Source organism: Melanotaenia boesemani, chromosome 4 (assembly GCF_017639745.1).
Source record: "Melanotaenia boesemani isolate fMelBoe1 chromosome 4, fMelBoe1.pri, whole genome shotgun sequence".
Classification (NCBI taxonomy): Eukaryota; Metazoa; Chordata; class Actinopteri; order Atheriniformes; family Melanotaeniidae; genus Melanotaenia; species Melanotaenia boesemani.
This window is the reverse complement of record NC_055685.1, coordinates 19,583,582-19,601,890: the sequence shown is the minus strand read 5'-3', so window position 1 is coordinate 19,601,890 and position 18,309 is coordinate 19,583,582. Positions and strand designations below refer to the sequence as shown.

The following is an 18,309-nucleotide window of genomic DNA, read 5'->3' as shown; positions in this document are numbered from 1 at the left end:
AGGGATTTCTGTATAGTTTCAGTCAAAATTAAAGGGTTTTAATCAACAAAACAATCAAATAAAATACACAGGCAAATTTTCTCATGGACTAATAGCTTAATAAAGACCTGTGTATATGTAAGATACCATGAATTCATCTGTGAAATTCTATCATTGATAACGCTATAATCTTATGTACCCAAAAAAATAGCATTAACTGGCATTTAAGAGTTTTATTTTACTCTGGGATTAATAAAGTATTCTATTCTTTCCATTTTATTTTATTTATCAGACAAATGGAAAATTATAACAAACCAATGCAAAGTTTCATCACTCAACAATATCCAAGCTACTATCTATGAAGCCTTGTTTTCACATGCTCAAAGAAGTTTTAATTTTAGTCTGCATACATAGTAGTATACATAAAACTGTTTTAAATAACTATAAATATTACTTTAACTGTTCCCATTTTTGAAATATTGTACATAGATTTGTTGGTTGACCTCAGAAGCTTAGCTACAATAACATTAGGTTTGATATGATACAAAGATATTCATGCAAAAATAAGAATATAACACACGAGAAGCTTAAAAAAGGGACACCAAATGCATTAAATCACATTCCACAAGCCTGTACATTACTCTCTATACACACAGTGTTTTTTTTTTTTTTTCTAAGTAATTATAAACATTCTGTACACTGCAATTACAGAATAAAAAGTAAAAGGAGCCAAAGGTTCAGCAGTGGATTCTGTGATGGAAAATCAGAAGCTTTTTCAGTTAAATCACACATCCGCTGTTGAAGCGAGAAACATCTACCAAGTCAGAAGCAGAACACAAACATGATTATTCTGTCTAAACCTGGTCTGTGACCTTCTTTTCTTTAAATTCAAGTTTTCAATGAAGCAGCCACCCACGCTTTATTATACAGATCAAGTTCTGATCCTTTCTTAGCTGGATGAGTTTTCTGCCTGAAATGCAAGATTTTGTTGACTTTTTATTTCTTCATATCATTTACTTTATTTTTCAACATTTACTCTCCTGGCAGAAGGATCTCGGATCTTCTGTTGCTCTTATTGATATTTGTCCACACTCTCTTTTATAGCATTTGTTGTTTTTGTTCTAAATCAATGGTCTAAGAATAGAAAATGTATGCAGCACAGATTCACGAGTCTTAAGCAAAACTTTAATTTCAATTCCAAAAATAATGTGCTTTATTAACCAGGAACTTGCAGCAACCTATTAAAAGATAGCAATTTTAACAAATTAACATTCTTGATTCATGCTTGAATCCTTCAAACAACTCTAACTGAAATAAATTTAAATTTACATGACATGAAAATCATATTCATTCATTCATTTTCTAGGCCGCCATGGTCACCTGGAAGCTGGAGCCTATCCCAGCAATTAGCAGATGAGAGGCAGGGTACACCCTGGCAGGTCGCCAGTCCATCGCAGGGTAAGAAAATTATATGTAAGGTAAGAATTTGCATTAGATGCATGTCATGAGGCTGCCATTAGCCTATAAACTATACAGTACAGCACTGGCACAGAGTAGGGCTCGATTTGCCGTTTGCCTCTTTTTCTTGTCTTTGATCAACCGTTAGCGATGGAAATGCCAATGAAGCTTTCTGGTCTGCTTCAGTAGAGCAGATCCAGAGCAGAGATAGTGGGTTCTTCAGGCTTTTTGACCTCTGGTTTGGGCAGTTTAATGCGACTCATGGCAACCACTCCACAGACAGCAAAGTGAGTCGCAATGCTGCCGACACCAAGCCAGAAAGACCAGTCCAAAGTGTCATCTAGGACAACGAGGACGAAGAGGTTTTCCTGATAGTTTGCCACATGCTCAGTCAGATTGTGGTGTCTCACAGCTGCCAGGAAACACAGAACACCCAGGGCACCAAAAAGAGCTGAAAGCAGAAGGCGACAGAAGTCAGGGAGGCAAAACAATCTAGATCAGCAACAAGGTAGGATCACAATCACTGATTAAAAAAGGTAGGTATGATGAATAAAACAGTTTAACAGATTTGAAAGTATGATGATCAAGCGAACAGATGCAACATTTGAGAGAGACATCAAGAGAAAACATTCAAGACGGACAATCCTCACATACCAGCAATGAAGTTCCACAGATAGAGTCCCTTGTGACCTTTGATGCTCTGGTAGGGGACCTTGCGTGCATTGTAAATGCTAAAAGACAGACTGACCAGTGCGAAGCCCACAGCCACCAGCAGGAAAAGAATCACCATCATGTGAAGGCCACCGTTCAGGGTCCGCACAAGCTTTGGGAAAACTGTAGTCAGGCAGACCAGAGGGAGCTCATTTCTCTTCATATCTTTGTGGATGTATAATGAAGAGGACTTAAATATATTAAGCTTAATACGGCTTTATCAATGATTAACTACACTTAGTGCTATAAACTATAACAGAAAACAGAAAAATAACTAAGTTGGGCTTCCCAGTCTGTGAAAAATCACCATGTCTATTTGTCATTGGTAATGACATAAAATATACTTAATTCATTAACAGAGGTTTATATCAGGCACATTAGTTCTTGTTATGTGGATACAGAAGGCAGCCCTAAATGCTTGCAGTTTAAAAGTGAAAAACTTTTTCTTTTCATAAAATAACCACATTAACTTCCTGTCTGTCTTAAGACATTTGTAAAACGTCTTCTGACTTCTGATTATTGATCACCTGATGGTTTTGGCTAGTTTATTTGGCACTGATCGCTTATAACCTTTTGGTGTCTGTGTCTGTTGTCCTCTTATAGGTTGCATATATCTTACTGTAGATTTTAGAGCGCCTATTTCCGAGTCCGCACTTCTTGGTTTTTCCTCCCTGGAACAAACCGTAGTAAATGTGTCCGATGAACTGGTCTAGCTCAGGATGGGATGCGTTCACTATATCCGCCCCAGTTTTACACAGGATCCGCCCGGTAACCCACCGCTCCGTAGATAGGGCCACCACCAGGAGGATCACCGAGCCAACACACAGCAACGAGGCCACCGAGAATATTATCCGTTTCCACAGAGAAGGCATCTTACGAACCCATTGTGCCCGGATGAAGGTAACACGACGCCGGGCAGCGACCGCCGGGCGCGCTCGGCGATCACCATTAGTTTATTCTATAGTATGAAAAAGGATAAATACTCATAACCAGACTAAACGAAAAAAATAAGGAAAAAATGGCCGATGGTCTCAGTGTGATAATGCAAATATTCATGTGTAAGAGACACGGAAAGAGAAACAGAATCTATGGCGGTCAAAGAGATCCCTTACCGGGAGTAACTGTATCCTTGTCCTGCGCGCTTGGTTCCTACTCCTTTTTTTACACACACAGCCACACGTGTGCGCGCACATCTCTATTCGTCCCATGAATTAACCTTTGCAACTTGACATTTGAATGATGAAATTGATGTAGGCCTGTGCTGACCTTAGTGTCAAATACAGCTGTAAAAATCACATTAACGTATTTAACTGCTGCTGGGGTGACAGCTTTGATTCATTATAGTGCAGACCCTAAAGGTCATCTTTGTACCGCTTGGGCCACTGTTCAGGCCATAGTCTCTTCATCTCTTTGATACTTGAAAGCCAGCTGATTACTGTTTCTCAGCGGCTTTGGTGCATTTGTCACATCAGAAGTAACATTGTTATAATTCAAACTCCACAAAAACTAGTCATTTGTGCACAGCATTTCTCACTGCACTGATCAAATTGGAAATGCTTTTATACAATAGTCAGTCCCCATAAAACTGATAGTCCTAATTTCATTGTTTGAGTTTTATACATAAAAAGAGTTAAACCAGTTATCAAATTCTTTCAAGCAGAAATATTTCTTTATAATATCTTCCTGGAATTTCTCTTAAATTAAACAACTGCTCTCAGCTGACCCTCAGCTTTCACTAAATCCAATAGAGGTGTTTTTCTCTGGTGAAAGGTGTACAACCAGCATCCACTTACTCTCTTTAAGTAGCCATGGGTGCAGGATGCAGTGAGATCACAGCAGAGTCCTGCAGAGATTCACCGCTTGAGGAGATGCTTTTCCTTGCTGCATCGCAAGGGATGATATCCGATGTGATGTCAATGAAAATATGTGACCAGACCATGTCTTGATGCACAGGAGTGATTTAGTATGTTGAGTGACATACAGTAGAGTAATATGTACTGTATTTACATATAATGTACTGTACAATAATGTACTGTTAGTATATTGTTTACAGTTGAGTACAACTCTACCCACTGGTTAGTACTTACGTTAAGTTTGTTGTATACAAGTGACTGAAGTGTATGCTTTTTTGCATAATGCTGTGAACAAATTACTTTGGCAAACGTATGAAATGAAAATGTGAAAAAAATGTATATTCTGTGTCATGTATTCAGTCACACTATTAACAACAGTAACGTGTAACTTTACCATAGTTTTCAAATTAAACACACTAACTGCTGTGCAAATATTGATTTTGATGTAAGATATGAACCAAAGCGACTGAGGAAAAACTGTAAGTTAAAGGATAAATTGTGCATCTCAGTGGGTAAACTAACTTAGCCTACATTTGATTAACAGACCTAATCAACATGCTAAATTTCAGTTTAAAGTACACTTGCTTTAGACAGACAGACAGACAGACAGACAGACAGACAGACAGACAGACAGACAGACAGACAGATAGATAAATTAGTTCATGTCCAAATAATTTTTACTACAAAAAAAACTGATATTCATTATTTTCTACTAGGTGATAAATTGAATGTTAAAAGTGCAATAGGGAGGCTGAACAAGGCAAAAAATAAATTAAAAATTATCTTGTATATGGTGTGTCCATTAGCTCATACACTAGGCTCTTAGTACAGAAGTCTCAAAAAAAATCTGAATGTTTAGGAGAAAAAAAGGAAATGTCACATTGAGGTATGATTTCAATTTATTTTATAATTTTGGAGGTGCATATGAAGATTATCAAACTACCAAATGTATTCAGTTCTACATGTGCCCCTCCTCCCTGAATAAAATGTAGGTATAAAGCAAATTTCATATGCATAAGTAAAAGGAAAAAAGCTTGATTTCAGAAGTTTTCTTTCTCATGACAAGGATTCTTAAACAAGTAATGAGTGAAACATATATTTAAAACCATATAGCATTATATCTCAGAAAAAATATTTTAGTTAGTTAGTTGTTATTTAGTCGTTGTATGTATGGCTTTTTCAGGTTTTATCTTTTGTCCATACTTTTTTATTGTTTAGAATTTCCCTATTATATGTAAATAATTGTTGAAAGCCTTTATAATTTCTCAGTTGTTTATTCTATGGATAATACCTTTCTCTTGCCAGCTGTTGTATCCGTCAAAGCTGTTTGAATCATTTAGGTATTACAAATTATTTACCCTAAATAAACATGGGAGAGTGTGAAATGTATAAGCGAGACTTTGGTGGCATCTATTGGCAAGACAGTAATTTTTCAGGACGTCATGACGTCAGAGCATGTGACGCAGTCTCCCAGGCAGCAGATGAGACCGTTTGGCGAACATGGCGGACTCGCTGTCGGCAGGTCTGGGAGAAGAGAATGAGAAAGAGAAGGAAGTCGGGGACAAAGAAAATAAGCCTATCAAAACAGAGATTAACAAGGAGAAGGAGGGAGCCACCGAATCGCTGGGGTTTAACGATAAAAATGGCGACAGTAAGGGCCAGAAACGCAACCTGTCAGGTGAGAGACATATGGTTTCCCCAACCATTAGACCCTCAGCAAACACTAACTGGCTGCTTAAGTTGCATAAGTAACGGGCTGTCCAGCAATGTAATGTTCTTTTTTGCATGCATTAGAATTAACAGTCGGCTAAGGATGTGCACCTCAGTGAGCTATTCGTGATCTGGGATGTAGCTACCACCTACTGTTTGCGATACACTAAGCTCGCGAAGAATTGCGACAGAAGGCTACACAGTATCACATCCATCCAAATTGTATTTAGAAGTGGGATTCATGACTGAAATTATGACAACAAAGATGCGTGAAATCATGCAGGGGTCTACACAAGCCAGTTTGCTTTCCTGTCAAACTAGACCTGTTTATTTGCGCAGGCGCATTAAGAAGTAGACGATACGTACCGTACGTGGCCGAAAATAATATAGACACCCACATGCTTGTGAGATGATTCAGAACAATGGCCGGCATACCTCTTTCTTAGAGCAGAAACTTGTTTTGTTTGTTTGTATGTTTTATTTATTGCAAAAAAAAATAAAAATAAAGATGTCAGCCAAATAGCAATGGGCATCTTATTTTAAGTTAGTTTATTTATTAATTATTATTTTTGAACATCTGTGCAAAATAATGCGACATGGGTTAACACAAAACAGCAGCTCGTACACCACAAGGCACACACAACAATAAGGTTCAATACCGGAGCTAGTAAATGTCTCAAAATGCAAACAAGGTAAGAGAGTTGAGAGACAAACAACTGGAAAGAAAGAGCAATAACAAAAAACCAAACAGTAAATATAAAATGAATGCATAACCATATGACAGAAAAAGATAAAACATATAGGCACACAGGGCATTAGTTCTCTTCAAAAAATCTCCATAAGCATGAAGGAATTGTTCATCATGTTTGTTTGTTTGTTTTTTTTTTATCAATCTTAAGGCACTGAGGTGGTTGTCCACAAGGTATCTTTTAAAAATGGAAAAACATGGGTTTTCTATTTCCCCACTTACAGGTGTGAATAAAGAATTTAGTGAAAATCAGCAAGTTATTAACTTAAAAAGTCACTCCTTTTGTCTTTAAGGATGGTTGCAAATATTATATTTTCTCTTGCTGGAGGTTGGGGTAGTAAAAGTTTTGTTGAGATCCAGTCTACAGTGCATACACTAAAAGAATAGATGGTCTGTTGTTTCAATATCATTGTCACAAATTGTACAGATGTTATTGTCTTTTTCTTAATAGTTCTCTGGATAGAAAAATATTACTGAGAATTTTAAAGTGAAATTCTTTAGCCTTAAGGCTTAATACATAGATGAGATAAGTTGTTCTCCACTTTTTAACCTCTAAATAAAAAAAAAAACAGTTGAATAAAACAGTTGAGTTGTTATTCGACGGAGCTGGAAGTAATTGATTAGTTGGATGCAGACACATCACTGTAAAGTCCTTTACCATTTCTGATTTCTTTATATAGTGGACTTGATTTTTCCTGATGAAGTTAAGTTTATTTAATTATTGCTTTGATGTATTTGTTTGGTATGGCCATTGAGTAGGCAGGAAATATGCACCGAGCCAGTGGCTCCATTTTGGTTAAGTTCTACATCTTATTTAAGAATCACTGTTTGCTATGGATTCTCACACACCTACAGGGAAATCATCCATTGTTAATTTTTATTTAATTTGGCATGCTTCTCACTTTGCTTTTTATCATACTTGACCACTATTTCATGGACAATTAGGAAGAAAACAAAAGCTTTAATGCCACTCAAATATTACATTTTTTCCACAAATAGCCCTATTACACACACACACACACACACACACACACACACACACACACACACACACACACACACACACACACACACACTAATATATATATATATATATATATATATATATATATATATATATATATATATATATATATATATATATATATAGTGTATGTATTTTATGAACAGATTATACCTAATTAGACAGAAATGCATGGGGAGGATTAAAGAAAAAATATACAAAGTAAGAAATTAACATATGTATATATAAAGTAAAAAGAATATCAGGACACTAAAAGTTTTAAAGCTAATTCAAACATGTAAAAGAAACAAAGGGAACTCAAGTAAAGCTCAGTGGCTTACACAGCATCCTCTTGAATATCATACCATTGGGGTGAACTGGAGCGCCACCTGTGAGTCAGACCTTTACATCCAACATGAGTGGCCAACCCTGTGGTTTTATTCTATTGTTGTGTGGTACTGTATTACAGAGAGCTCATTACTCAGGTAGGTACTCTGGTACCCCAAAGCAAAGCTTGGAGTTGTTAAAGATTGGCCTTCTGATTGTAACTTTTTAACATTTCTCTCTGTTTGTATCTACAGATCTGTCTCTGCTCAGATTTATAACCACAGAGCTCACCAGAGGCTACTTCCTTGAACACAATGAAGCAAAATACACAGAGCGCAGAGAGAGGGTGTACACCTGCCTCCGCATCCCTAAGGAGCTAGAGAAGGTAAACATAAAGGGTCTAGTTAAGAACAGTTTTGATAATTGTCATTTAGATTTAAATTACATTTTGTTCTTTTAATCTCTTTCTTTAGTTGATGACGTTCGGCTTCTTCCTTTGTTTGGATACCTTTCTGTATGTGTTCACCCTGTTGCCTCTCAGGGTGATTCTGGCCCTCTTACGACTCTTTACTGTGCCATGCTGTGGTCTCAGGTAACATTTATGCTTTGATATTAGAAATGTATGATTGCATTTATTCCCTTTGTCCACAGATGGTTTTACATTGAAATTATTTTATATTTCTATACGTTAAAAGAAATCTATGTACACCACTTTAATACAGTTTTAACCAAAGTACAACTTTCTGGAATGTATATTTCAGTGTAGTGCAGCTCATAAGTTTTTTTTTTATATATAGTGTTGTCTAACAAACCAAATATTTAGTTTGTTATACACAACAAAGTTAAAAATCTTGACACTATCAAATGTCTTGTTGCTGGTAGTTGTCAAAAATCTGCTGATTAATTTTCTGTTGGTCAGCCAAATGGTTGTAATTTTTGTAATCTCCCACAATTAAGACCAGCAGTTTATTTGTGAATGTTTTGTGTTGCTAAAATTAATGATAATAATTAAAAAAAAAAGCATGATAGTGACTTGTTGTAGTCTTGCTGTAAGGCTGTTAAGGTCGGTACAAATTTGGTATTTTCACCCAACAGTGTTTACGTCTGAAGTCAGAGCAACATTGTTCTTCGCCTCTGGAGGGTAGTAGAGCTCTCTCAGCTTTTGTTCAGCCTGATCCTTTTAACAGCAGCCTACATGTTTCCATTCTTGGTATTTTCCTCTGGTCAACTGTTCTCTTCTTGAATTTGTGTGTGGTTTAGCGGCTCCCGCTTGCTCCAGCCAGCCCAAGTGTGCGATGTGCTGAAAGGCTTCATTATGGTGCTGTGTTACTCAATGATGAGCTATGTGGATTACTCCATGATGTACCACCTCATAAGGGGACAGTCTGTTATAAAACTCTACATTATCTACAACATGTTAGAGGTACACCCAGATTGTTCTTTTTGGTCTTCATGAATGACCATGCCCATCCTCAGCCAACTTATGATTCACTGTCTTGTCCATCCGCCATCCTTCTTATTCTGTTGTCAGGTGGCAGACCGCCTGTTCTCATCATTTGGCCAGGACATCCTGGATGCTTTGTACTGGACAGCCACAGAGCCAAAGGAGAAGAAGAGAGCTCACATAGGCGTGATTCCTCACTTCCTCATGGCAGTTCTTTATGTCTGTATCCTCACTGAGATGGACATGGGATTGCTGGTTGGCATATCTCTATCAATAGCTGGGAAAAAAGTACAATCATTTGCAGCCAAAAGCTTTTTGAAGATGATCCAGTTAGGACCCATCAGCTGAACCTAAATCTCATAGAGAGGAACATTTGCTGTGGTTCTAGACACTGGACGTTCTGTAACGTTGTTCTTTACATTTTTATTGTAAACTGAGTATCAAGTAACAGAAAATTTCAATAGAAATTTAAAATGTTTCAGTTTGGCTGCTTATCAGTTGATATTTTTATTGACCAAATGTTTATCTGAAATCTAGCAATTTATGATTGCAGCTATGCTCAGTTTTACTTCTGACTAGTTCTACATGTTTATTGGTCAAACTCAAAAGCAATATGAAGCAGAACTTGCTTGTACTGCCATTCCTACACATGTTATTCTTTAGCTTGTACCCATCCAGTTCTTCATGCCATCCTCATCATGGTTCAGGCCACAACACTGAACGTAGCCTTCAACTCTCACAACAAGTCTCTGCTCACCATAATGATGTCAAACAATGTGAGTATCACACACAGGCTTATTGGCCTTGTTACAGCTCATTCAGCTCCTTGAGTCAAATCATGTTACGGTTTGTTTTTACAGTTTGTGGAGATAAAAGGAAGTGTGTTTAAGAAGTTTGAGAAGAACAACCTTTTCCAGATGTCCAATAGTGGTAAGTGGTACATTTATGTGCAAGATGGACTGATATTTAAAAAAATGTACATATTTTTGGATATTTTCATCCTTAGCCTTTAAAATTGGTTTAATCCAAGGTAAATTTCTGGGATCGAGCTCAGCAGCAGTAAGCATAAAGTAGGTTAATCCAGGATTGATTTGTTTATTTCCCACAGACATAAAGGAGAGGTTCACCAACTACATCCTCCTGCTCATAGTCTGTCTGAGGAACATGGAGCAGTTTTCATGGAACCCTGGTAACTAATGCAAGCTATGAAAACAGTGCATACTACACTTTATATAAGTCAATACATGTGTGTGTGTTACATGACTCTTTAAAGGTCCTGCCTCAAATATTTCCATTGTCTTTTAGAAGTTATATTTTCTTGTTCTATCTTTTCTTCTAAACCTCGTATTCAATTTTTTTATTATTCTGATTTGTTTTTGATGTGTTTTGGTTTTAGACCACTTGTGGGTGCTCTTTCCAGATGTTGTCATGGTGATAACCTCAGAGGTTGCAGTTGATGTTGTGAAGCATGCCTTCATCACCAAATTCAATGACATCAGTGCTGATGTGAGTCCTTTATGTTGACTTTCTCAGTTTGTTCATTTGATTGTTATTCAGGTTTTGGTATAAAGTGCAGTTGTTTGCATATAAACACAAAAATTTATATAGAGTATAAAGTAATTCACTATTTTCAGGGTTTAAATCAGTTAATCTTTTTTTCCTCACTTCATTGGTGATTTTGATTTCTGCAATGGATTCATTAAAATATACTTTAGTCTACAACTTCAGCTTCTTTATTATAACATTTGTCTGCAGTGTCCTGAAATTGTTATTATTTTGATGGAATTATTGAAGCTGCAGAAACACATGTAAAGCCTCTTGTTCTTCAAATGATGCTTCATTAAAAGCAAGCTAAATTTGTGCATCACATTAATGCAGTGTACACAGTTTCACTCTGGCCAGGAAATTTTGGATATTAGATGCCCATTCATTCCTGCGGCTGTTTATTTCTTATCATTTTAGCTTGTGAAAGTGAAGGTGAGCAAAGCTACCAGATAGCATTGATTGGAAGACAAGAAAAGAAACAGCTGTCAGCAATATTTCATACTTTAGATTGCAAATGGTACTTTCTTACATATACAGTTTATTATTGGAGCACAAACTTTTTAAATTATAATATGCTGCAAACTGTTGTCACTGTAGAGTTTTTCTTGACATTAAGCCATCTAGTTACTCAAACATAAAAAAAAACTGTTGAAATCTCAGGAAAGATCTTTGAAGTGAGCCTTCAGTTGAGATTATCTGTACAAATAAACCTTGAGTCAGGCTTTAAAGCCCTTTCCCCCTGTCACACCATTATCCTAATGTTTGGTTTGTGACATATATATATTTTTTTCTTCTTTTTTGAACTCAAATCCACCCAGAACCTCAATCTAGAAGCTGTCCAGTAGTATCACTGAGAAAGTGTTAAGTCTTCTGAGCCACTTTTCCTGAGGGGCCGTCCACACGACGCCAAATTGCAGTAAAACCGCAAAAGTATTTTAGCAATCCATCCTTTCATCCCCACGAAACCATTGATTAGCCTCCATGAAACCGATCATGTCTGAAACCAGGTACCAAGGTGGATAGGTGGATAGGTCTGAAACCTCTAACATCTGTGCTACTGTGAGGACAGCGTAACCGCACAACTGGAGGATATGACACGCCAAACACAACACCAATAATGGTGTCGGTGACCAACTGTGTTGTGATGCTGCTCCAGACAGTCCTGGCTTGTGTACAGCTTTAGCACCAAAATGCACTGATTTTACAACACAGTAATGCGCCACTGTACCATCAACAGCAGGAGCAAGCAAATATGTTAATATCTGCACAGACACCACGTCTTGTTCTAGCTTTAAGTGTTACTCTTTAATCACCATAGCGCCCTCCACAGCCTTGTAGTATGTACTACAGTGGTTTCGTGGGGATGGTGAAGCCTTTCTCCTTTTTTTACGCCATCATTTTCACACCTGAACTGGCTTCGGTGCTGTGTGGACATAGCCTCATTTCATCCAGACCTTGTCGGTTTCTCACCTCACTCCTTCACTTGGTCTGTTCTTCTTTGCTTTCCTTCGAATCCCAGTCATGCTTATGTAACAGAAACCAGCCCCACAGGAAGGGATTAACTCCTTTATCTTCAATCTGTCAAATCTGATCACACAAACCTCACGTAGCTCCTTAGTGCTCAAGCCCCTGTGAATAAATGCTAGTCCACTTTTACTGGTAATCCATGTGTTCAAGTTTTGATTTTTGTCTATTTTTCACAGGCTTTATAAATTGGACACAATATTAAACAAAAGGCAGATACACTTTACACAAGTCATTACAATTATTGCACTCTCTGCCCAGTAAATTAATAATTAATTGATATGTTTGGTGTTTCCTGTCTTTACTGATGGATGTTGTGCCATTTTTTTTCCAGGTATATGGTGAATATCGCGCAAGCCTTGCCTTTGACCTCGTCAGCAGCCGACAGAAAAATGTGAGTGAACTGTTAAACTCTTACATGTACCTCAATGTTTGTACTTAATTGTCCTTTAACATTATCATAACCACAAGTTGTAAAAGTGGATAAACAGAAACCAGGTAGCAAATGAAACAAAAAAAAATCTTATGACTTGTTTTTATTGAGGAAAACTATTCTTTGTGAGGTGAATGTGGGTTTTAGCTGTTACCTTGCAGGTGGACTCTTGACCTGGGTTTGGGGTTTGCAGAAAACCATTCTGTCACAGTTGTAGACCTTTTGAATGAAAGTGTTTATAACTTATTTAATAGTTTTTAAGATGCTGAATTAAAGTCATTGTTAAAAAAAAAGCACATTAAGATATCTTAACATGTAATCCACTCAGTAACAATTCATCATTATTATCCACAGTGACCAAGAACACCCACAGCTTCCGAAAAGTGAATAACAGACCAGAATTTCTGAAGGCAGAGTTATTTATATGGTCTTAGATCACAGTTTCTTATCACCCTACACAGAAGCATCACATCTTTGCAAATGTAATTTCTCACATCATATTAGTCATGATGCATTCTGCAAATCCTTATTTTCTACTCATTACGTGGGATTTAAAAATAACTGTAGGAGACAAAAGCTGTCTTTTTGGCTCCTGAGCCAATTCCCCCCTCATCCACTCGTGGTTTTTATGTCAAAATTTGATTAAAAATGCCACGTGCCGAGTGATTCATTAATTTAGGAAGCAGAACAGTGATGCTTGTAGATGCTTTAGATGATGATGTGTTAAATGTGTTCACAGGCTTACACAGACTACAGTGACTCGGTGTCCAGGAGAATGGGCTTCATCCCCCTTCCTTTAGCTCTGCTGGTCAGTGATTTTGCTTTTCTTTTTGTTCTTGGAAATCAAGTATTATTGCTAATATATTCAGTATAATCTGCAAATGCTTCTGTGTTTTCTAAATTTCAGTTGATTAGAGTGGTGACCAGCTCAGTGAAGATTCAGGGTTCGCTTTCTTTTATGTGTGTGCTGCTGTTTTATTTGGGGTAATTATTGAGTGTTATGTCTGCAGCATTAATGTGCTTTTGAATTTTTATATTTTTCTGTAAAAGAAAATGCTTCACATTCACTTATTTTTGTATGTATCTTTGTGAGCAGGATGATTACTCTGAAGGTGCTCAACAGTATCGTTCTCCTTGGAACATCTTGCATGTTTGTCAAAGAGGCCAACATGGAGGAAAAACTCTTTGACCCCCCTCCCTCTGTCGCTTCCAGTCGTGCAAACTCCAGAGCTCACCGGACCAAACATGTTCACACTGCACCACAGCAAGGTTGTCCACTCACTGTCAGATCTCTGTTACAGAACAGCTTGATGGAATTACATATTTATGCATTTATTCCTCTGCTTATAAACTCACTGCTCTTTCCAACAGATCCCCCGACAGACAAAGCAGGAATATCCCTGGCATCGGACATTTCTCAGCCTACAAATGCAGCAGCGAGTGCTGCCCCCATACTCCCCAACAGTGACTCAGACACATTCCTGACTACGCCAGATGAGGATGATGACGACAAAACAATAAATGTTGATACAGGACTGGAGGGAGATGGACTCAAGCACAGAACACCAAAGAAAGACTTGTTGGAGATTGACCGATTCACCATCTGTGGCAACCGAATAGACTGAAAGCTGTAGGAACCACCAGAAGGTGAGGTGTCCTGCCAACAACAGTGGGGTTCAGGGGTAGACAAGGGTCTTGGAGGATGCTCAGACCTGACTCATTCTTATGCACCTGACCCCTCGATTATTTATTTATTTATTACTGACAAAACCAGCCAAGGCGTAAAGCTGTTACCTTGGAGGACCCGTCAGGCCTTTCCAGCTCTTCCTCTTTGTGTTCGATGAACCAAGCAGATGCTGGCAGTTGGTCGTGACTGTCATGGCAACACACAGACATGTTTGCTGATGAGGGGAAACACGAGTGGAACAACTGACAGAAGAAGAAAAATGCAGTTGAGAAGTCAAATGTGATTATAAGAGCATTACAGCCGGACTGTGTGTGTGCGCGCGCACGTGCGTACGTACGTACGTGTGTGTTTGCTTTCAAAAGCACAATTATACATACAGCGAGAAGTCGTTTTTTGAAAGAACAAAACTTATCAGTTCAAATAGTTTTTTTTATTTCAAATGTCTGACAAATACAGATATTTGAGGCAGTTTTTTCTATTACAAGTGTCAGACCTTTTTTCTAAATTTATCATGTTCAGCCATGATCCACAGTCACATAATCGCATTTTTGAAATCTCAATTTCATTCTGCAGACACACACCAATACAACTTTTAAAGAGATCTCGTTTAAATGGAGTTGTTATGATGAGGGCATGTGCAGTTCAACATATTAAACATAGTACCTGTGACACGTTGCATGAATGCATCATCTTTATCTTTGGAACGTTGGCGTGATGCGGTTTGTGTTGGCGATCTTACTTTGAAGCACTGAGAAAATGTCCCTGTTTGTCGAGGCACTAGTATTTATTCACAGGTGAGTGGAAAGCCACTAAAGTTTTGTCTATATTTTACTTCATAGTATTTATTTTCATCCCAAATATGCTCAAGTCATCTTTCAAAGTTTAAGCCTATAGCCTGCAAATAATTCTAACAGCCACACTGAGACCAACAACTCATTTTGGATCTGATCCTCAGATTAATGTTGTGTGCAATTACAGTTCTGTAAAAAGATAAAAGAAAACAGAAAAGATTCCATGTGTGCATACAAACATGGTAACCCAAGTGCTTAGAAACGAAGGCTCTGTGAAAAAGAAAAAAAAAAACAAAAAAAGCTGAATTAACCCCTGTCATCTGTTGTTTGCTGGCTTTTATTTAAGACGTTGCTACAGTAAATGCTTGTGTATCAGTTGGTCTGAATTGCTGTGCAATCTGCCTGTTGATCATATCAAGTCATCATAGGCTGGGTTTTTGTTTCTCATGCTATTATTTCTGAATTTAAACAATCATGCAAACCATAAACAGCTTTTGTCTGCACAAAAAAACAAAATATCCAACATCATGATGTTTCTTACCATTTTATATACAAAACTGCATTAATGTTTTATCTTTAATATGGTGAGTTAGGGAGATATTGGTTCCATCGCTGTCTTTAAATCAGCAGGTGGAGAGGAATAATAACTGATGGAAAGGATGCAGGATTTGTATTTTTTTTTTCATCCATTCAGTGAAGACTATTTTTTTTTTAGATTTGCTTAACTTTGATTTAGATATAAGGGTAATACATGAGAGGCACAACCAGGACAAAGTCCAGCCTCTTATAGGAACACAGTCAAACCAGTAAAGAGGTGCATACTCAAGAAAGAAGCATGAAGACAGTGAATACATAATGAAAGTGTGTGTGTGTGTGTGTGTGTATTGTGAAAGATCATTTGCTGCGTGTGAATGGATCTTGCTACTACACGTCTGAATTTGACATTTTGTTTTATTTTTTAAGTGCAATGCATCTGTGTAATGCTTCTCCTTATGTGGTAGGAGAATAAAACAAAACTTTGTTTTGTAACTCTTTTGGGTTTAATTTGAATGCCTCTGTGTTTGAGTTTGGGAAAGCTGGAAACAGTAGCAGTTGTTTCAGTGAAAGGAGTCACTGCACTCTCTGTTGACAGAGAAAACACTGCAGTCTACTGTTCGCCTGACCCGCCATGTGAAGGCGATCTCTGTCATCACACATATTCACACTCACTGGGACTTTTTCAGTATCAGTTTATGAATACCTGATGCTCGGGATTATGATGCCATAATTCACATTTGCATTTAGCTGGTGAAATATTGTCATGCAGAGCTCCATATTAAGAAAGGATGGAAGAAAGCACCATCATATCAAGAATTCAACATTTGCAAATACTTGTTCAACTTAGCCAACATGTATTATAAACAGGCTTTGGGTTTTTACCCACTTTTTGTTCTCAAATCTGTCTTCTAAAATTTCAACTGCTGAGTGACCCTCCTCACCTCTATACCATAGTCCACTGAGAGTAGCTTCAAGTTTTGAAAAAGACTGGCACCAAAACTTATGTAAAGCTGAATGAATTTAATTTAAAACTGCTACTGGGTATTTTAAACAGAAAAAGAAAAGACAACATATATAAAAATTGGAATTTGCTCATTTTGGGGCATGTTTAACAATCTGTTCCCAATCCAGTTCCTTTCAGAACTGAGGAAACAGAATGTTACTGGGTGAAATAAGCATGACCATCCCTGGAAACTATTTAATAAGGATGGTAGCATATATTGCACCAAAACATGTATATATCAATCAGTATTGATGGTTAACTTGCAGATGTACAGCTCCTGGAGAGTGACCATGGGCTAGCTGCTTCTCTGAACAGTGCTCTCCTTGCTCTCTCTGTCAGTTTAGGTGGACGGCCATGTCTTGGTAGGTTTGCAGCTGTGCCATACTTTTTCCATTTTTGGATGATGGATTAAACGGTGCTCCTTGAGATGTTCAAAGCTTGGGATATGTTTTTATAACCTAACACTGCTTTAAACTTCTCCAATGTTATTCCTGACCTGTCTGGTGAGTTCCTTGGTCTTCATGATGTTGTTGTTTTCCAACACAGTGACAACCCTGGTCCTCAAGACCCACTGTCTTGCAGGTCTTAGATGTCTCCCTGCTGCAACACACCTGATTCAAATTAATGGCTCATTAGCAGACTTGTGCAGAGCTTGTCAGAAATCCATTTAATTTAAATCAGGTCATTATCTTGTCTTTGAAATTTTTGAGTTTCACCATATTCATTCATTTATTTATTCATAAACACAAGAAGAAAACAACAGAAGCTTAATTTTCATTGTACAGTGGGGTACAGAGAAACTTTGTTAAGCAGCAAACACTTATCAAATGTGAAAAAAATGAAAAGATAATTTTTTTCTAATCCATAATAGTTCTGCCACCATACTGTGCCACTTTCAATATGGGTAAATATGTAATTTTTAATTATCAAGACACATAACAAATAACACATAACAGTCAGATTCATGTAATCTCATCATAGTAGATCATAGATGGATTAATAAATGGGCCTACACAGGCCTATGGTGAAAGGGTGTCTTAATTTAAATAAATAAATAAATAAACAGCAGTGGCGTCCAATAATTGGAAGATTGGCTGAGGCTACACATGTAGGTATGGATCAGGAGGTATGAGTGAGGAGTGAATGAATAATGGATGCAATGTAAAGCACTTTGGGTGCCTAGAAAAGTGCTATATAAATCTAATCCATTATTATTAAGTAAATAAATAAACAAATGAAAAATGCCAGACACAACATGACCAAAATTGAGAAGTTTGAAAACAGCAAACAACAAAATGACTAAAAAAAAAAAAAAAGTGCAAATGGATACATAGATGAGACATTTTGTGGGTCGTCTGTCTCTGCTGGTCTGAGTAGGCCTATTGCTAGTGTAGATTTTAGAAGATTGTTAGTCCTTCATAATCAATGCTGCAAACATTTTCAAACAGCCTAGTTAATATTTAGATATACAGATAGTCTACAGAAAATTCTGAAAAATCCTCAAGAGGAAATTATATGACATTGTAGACCAGGCTCAACTCATTCCCTCCTGCACT

General features: G+C 37.4%; 2 protein-coding genes across 3 annotated transcripts; one reads left to right on the top strand and one right to left on the bottom strand.

Moving 5' to 3' along the window:
* Positions 1-330: 330 nt before the first annotated feature.
* On the bottom strand, positions 331-3,409 carry clrn2 (clarin 2). Its single transcript, XM_041983539.1, has 3 exons — positions 2,768-3,409; positions 2,092-2,271; positions 331-1,888 (listed from the first exon to the last, which is right to left on the bottom strand). Exons 1-3 carry the CDS (start codon positions 3,018-3,020, stop codon positions 1,620-1,622), a joined length of 702 nt encoding a protein of 233 aa, XP_041839473.1. The 5' UTR covers positions 3,021-3,409; the 3' UTR covers positions 331-1,619.
* A 2,057-nt stretch (positions 3,410-5,466) lies between these two features.
* On the top strand, positions 5,467-16,242 carry tapt1b (transmembrane anterior posterior transformation 1b). Of its 2 annotated transcripts, none has more exons than XM_041983532.1 (14): positions 5,467-5,679; positions 8,044-8,174; positions 8,263-8,381; positions 9,050-9,212; positions 9,321-9,456; positions 9,912-10,009; positions 10,094-10,163; positions 10,342-10,422; positions 10,654-10,739; positions 12,637-12,696; positions 13,475-13,543; positions 13,643-13,719; positions 13,832-14,004; positions 14,107-16,242. In XM_041983532.1, exons 1-14 carry the CDS (start codon positions 5,502-5,504, stop codon positions 14,358-14,360), a joined length of 1,695 nt encoding a protein of 564 aa, XP_041839466.1. In that variant the 5' UTR covers positions 5,467-5,501; the 3' UTR covers positions 14,361-16,242. The 2 variants fall into 2 exon arrangements, with proteins under 2 accessions (XP_041839466.1, XP_041839465.1); XM_041983531.1 differs by having other exon boundaries at positions 10,630-10,739.
* The last annotated feature ends 2,067 nt before the right edge of the window (positions 16,243-18,309 follow it).

Excerpts from the sequence above, each read along its gene's own strand:
- clrn2 (XM_041983539.1), bottom strand. The coding sequence starts at position 3,020 with ATGCCTTCTCTGTGGAAACGGATAATATTCTCGGTGGCCTCGTTGCTG. Across the intron at positions 2,272-2,767 it reads TAGGCGCTCTAAAATCTACA|TTTTCCCAAAGCTTGTGCGG; the intron begins GTAAGATATATG and ends GCCTGACTACAG. Across the intron at positions 1,889-2,091 it reads TCTGTGGAACTTCATTGCTG|CTCTTTTTGGTGCCCTGGGT; the intron begins GTATGTGAGGAT and ends TTCTGCTTTCAG.
- tapt1b (XM_041983531.1), top strand. The coding sequence starts at position 5,502 with ATGGCGGACTCGCTGTCGGCAGGTCTGGGAGAAGAGAATGAGAAAGAG. Across the intron at positions 5,680-8,043 it reads CCAGAAACGCAACCTGTCAG|ATCTGTCTCTGCTCAGATTT; the intron begins GTGAGAGACATA and ends TTGTATCTACAG. Across the intron at positions 10,164-10,341 it reads TTTCCAGATGTCCAATAGTG|ACATAAAGGAGAGGTTCACC; the intron begins GTAAGTGGTACA and ends TATTTCCCACAG.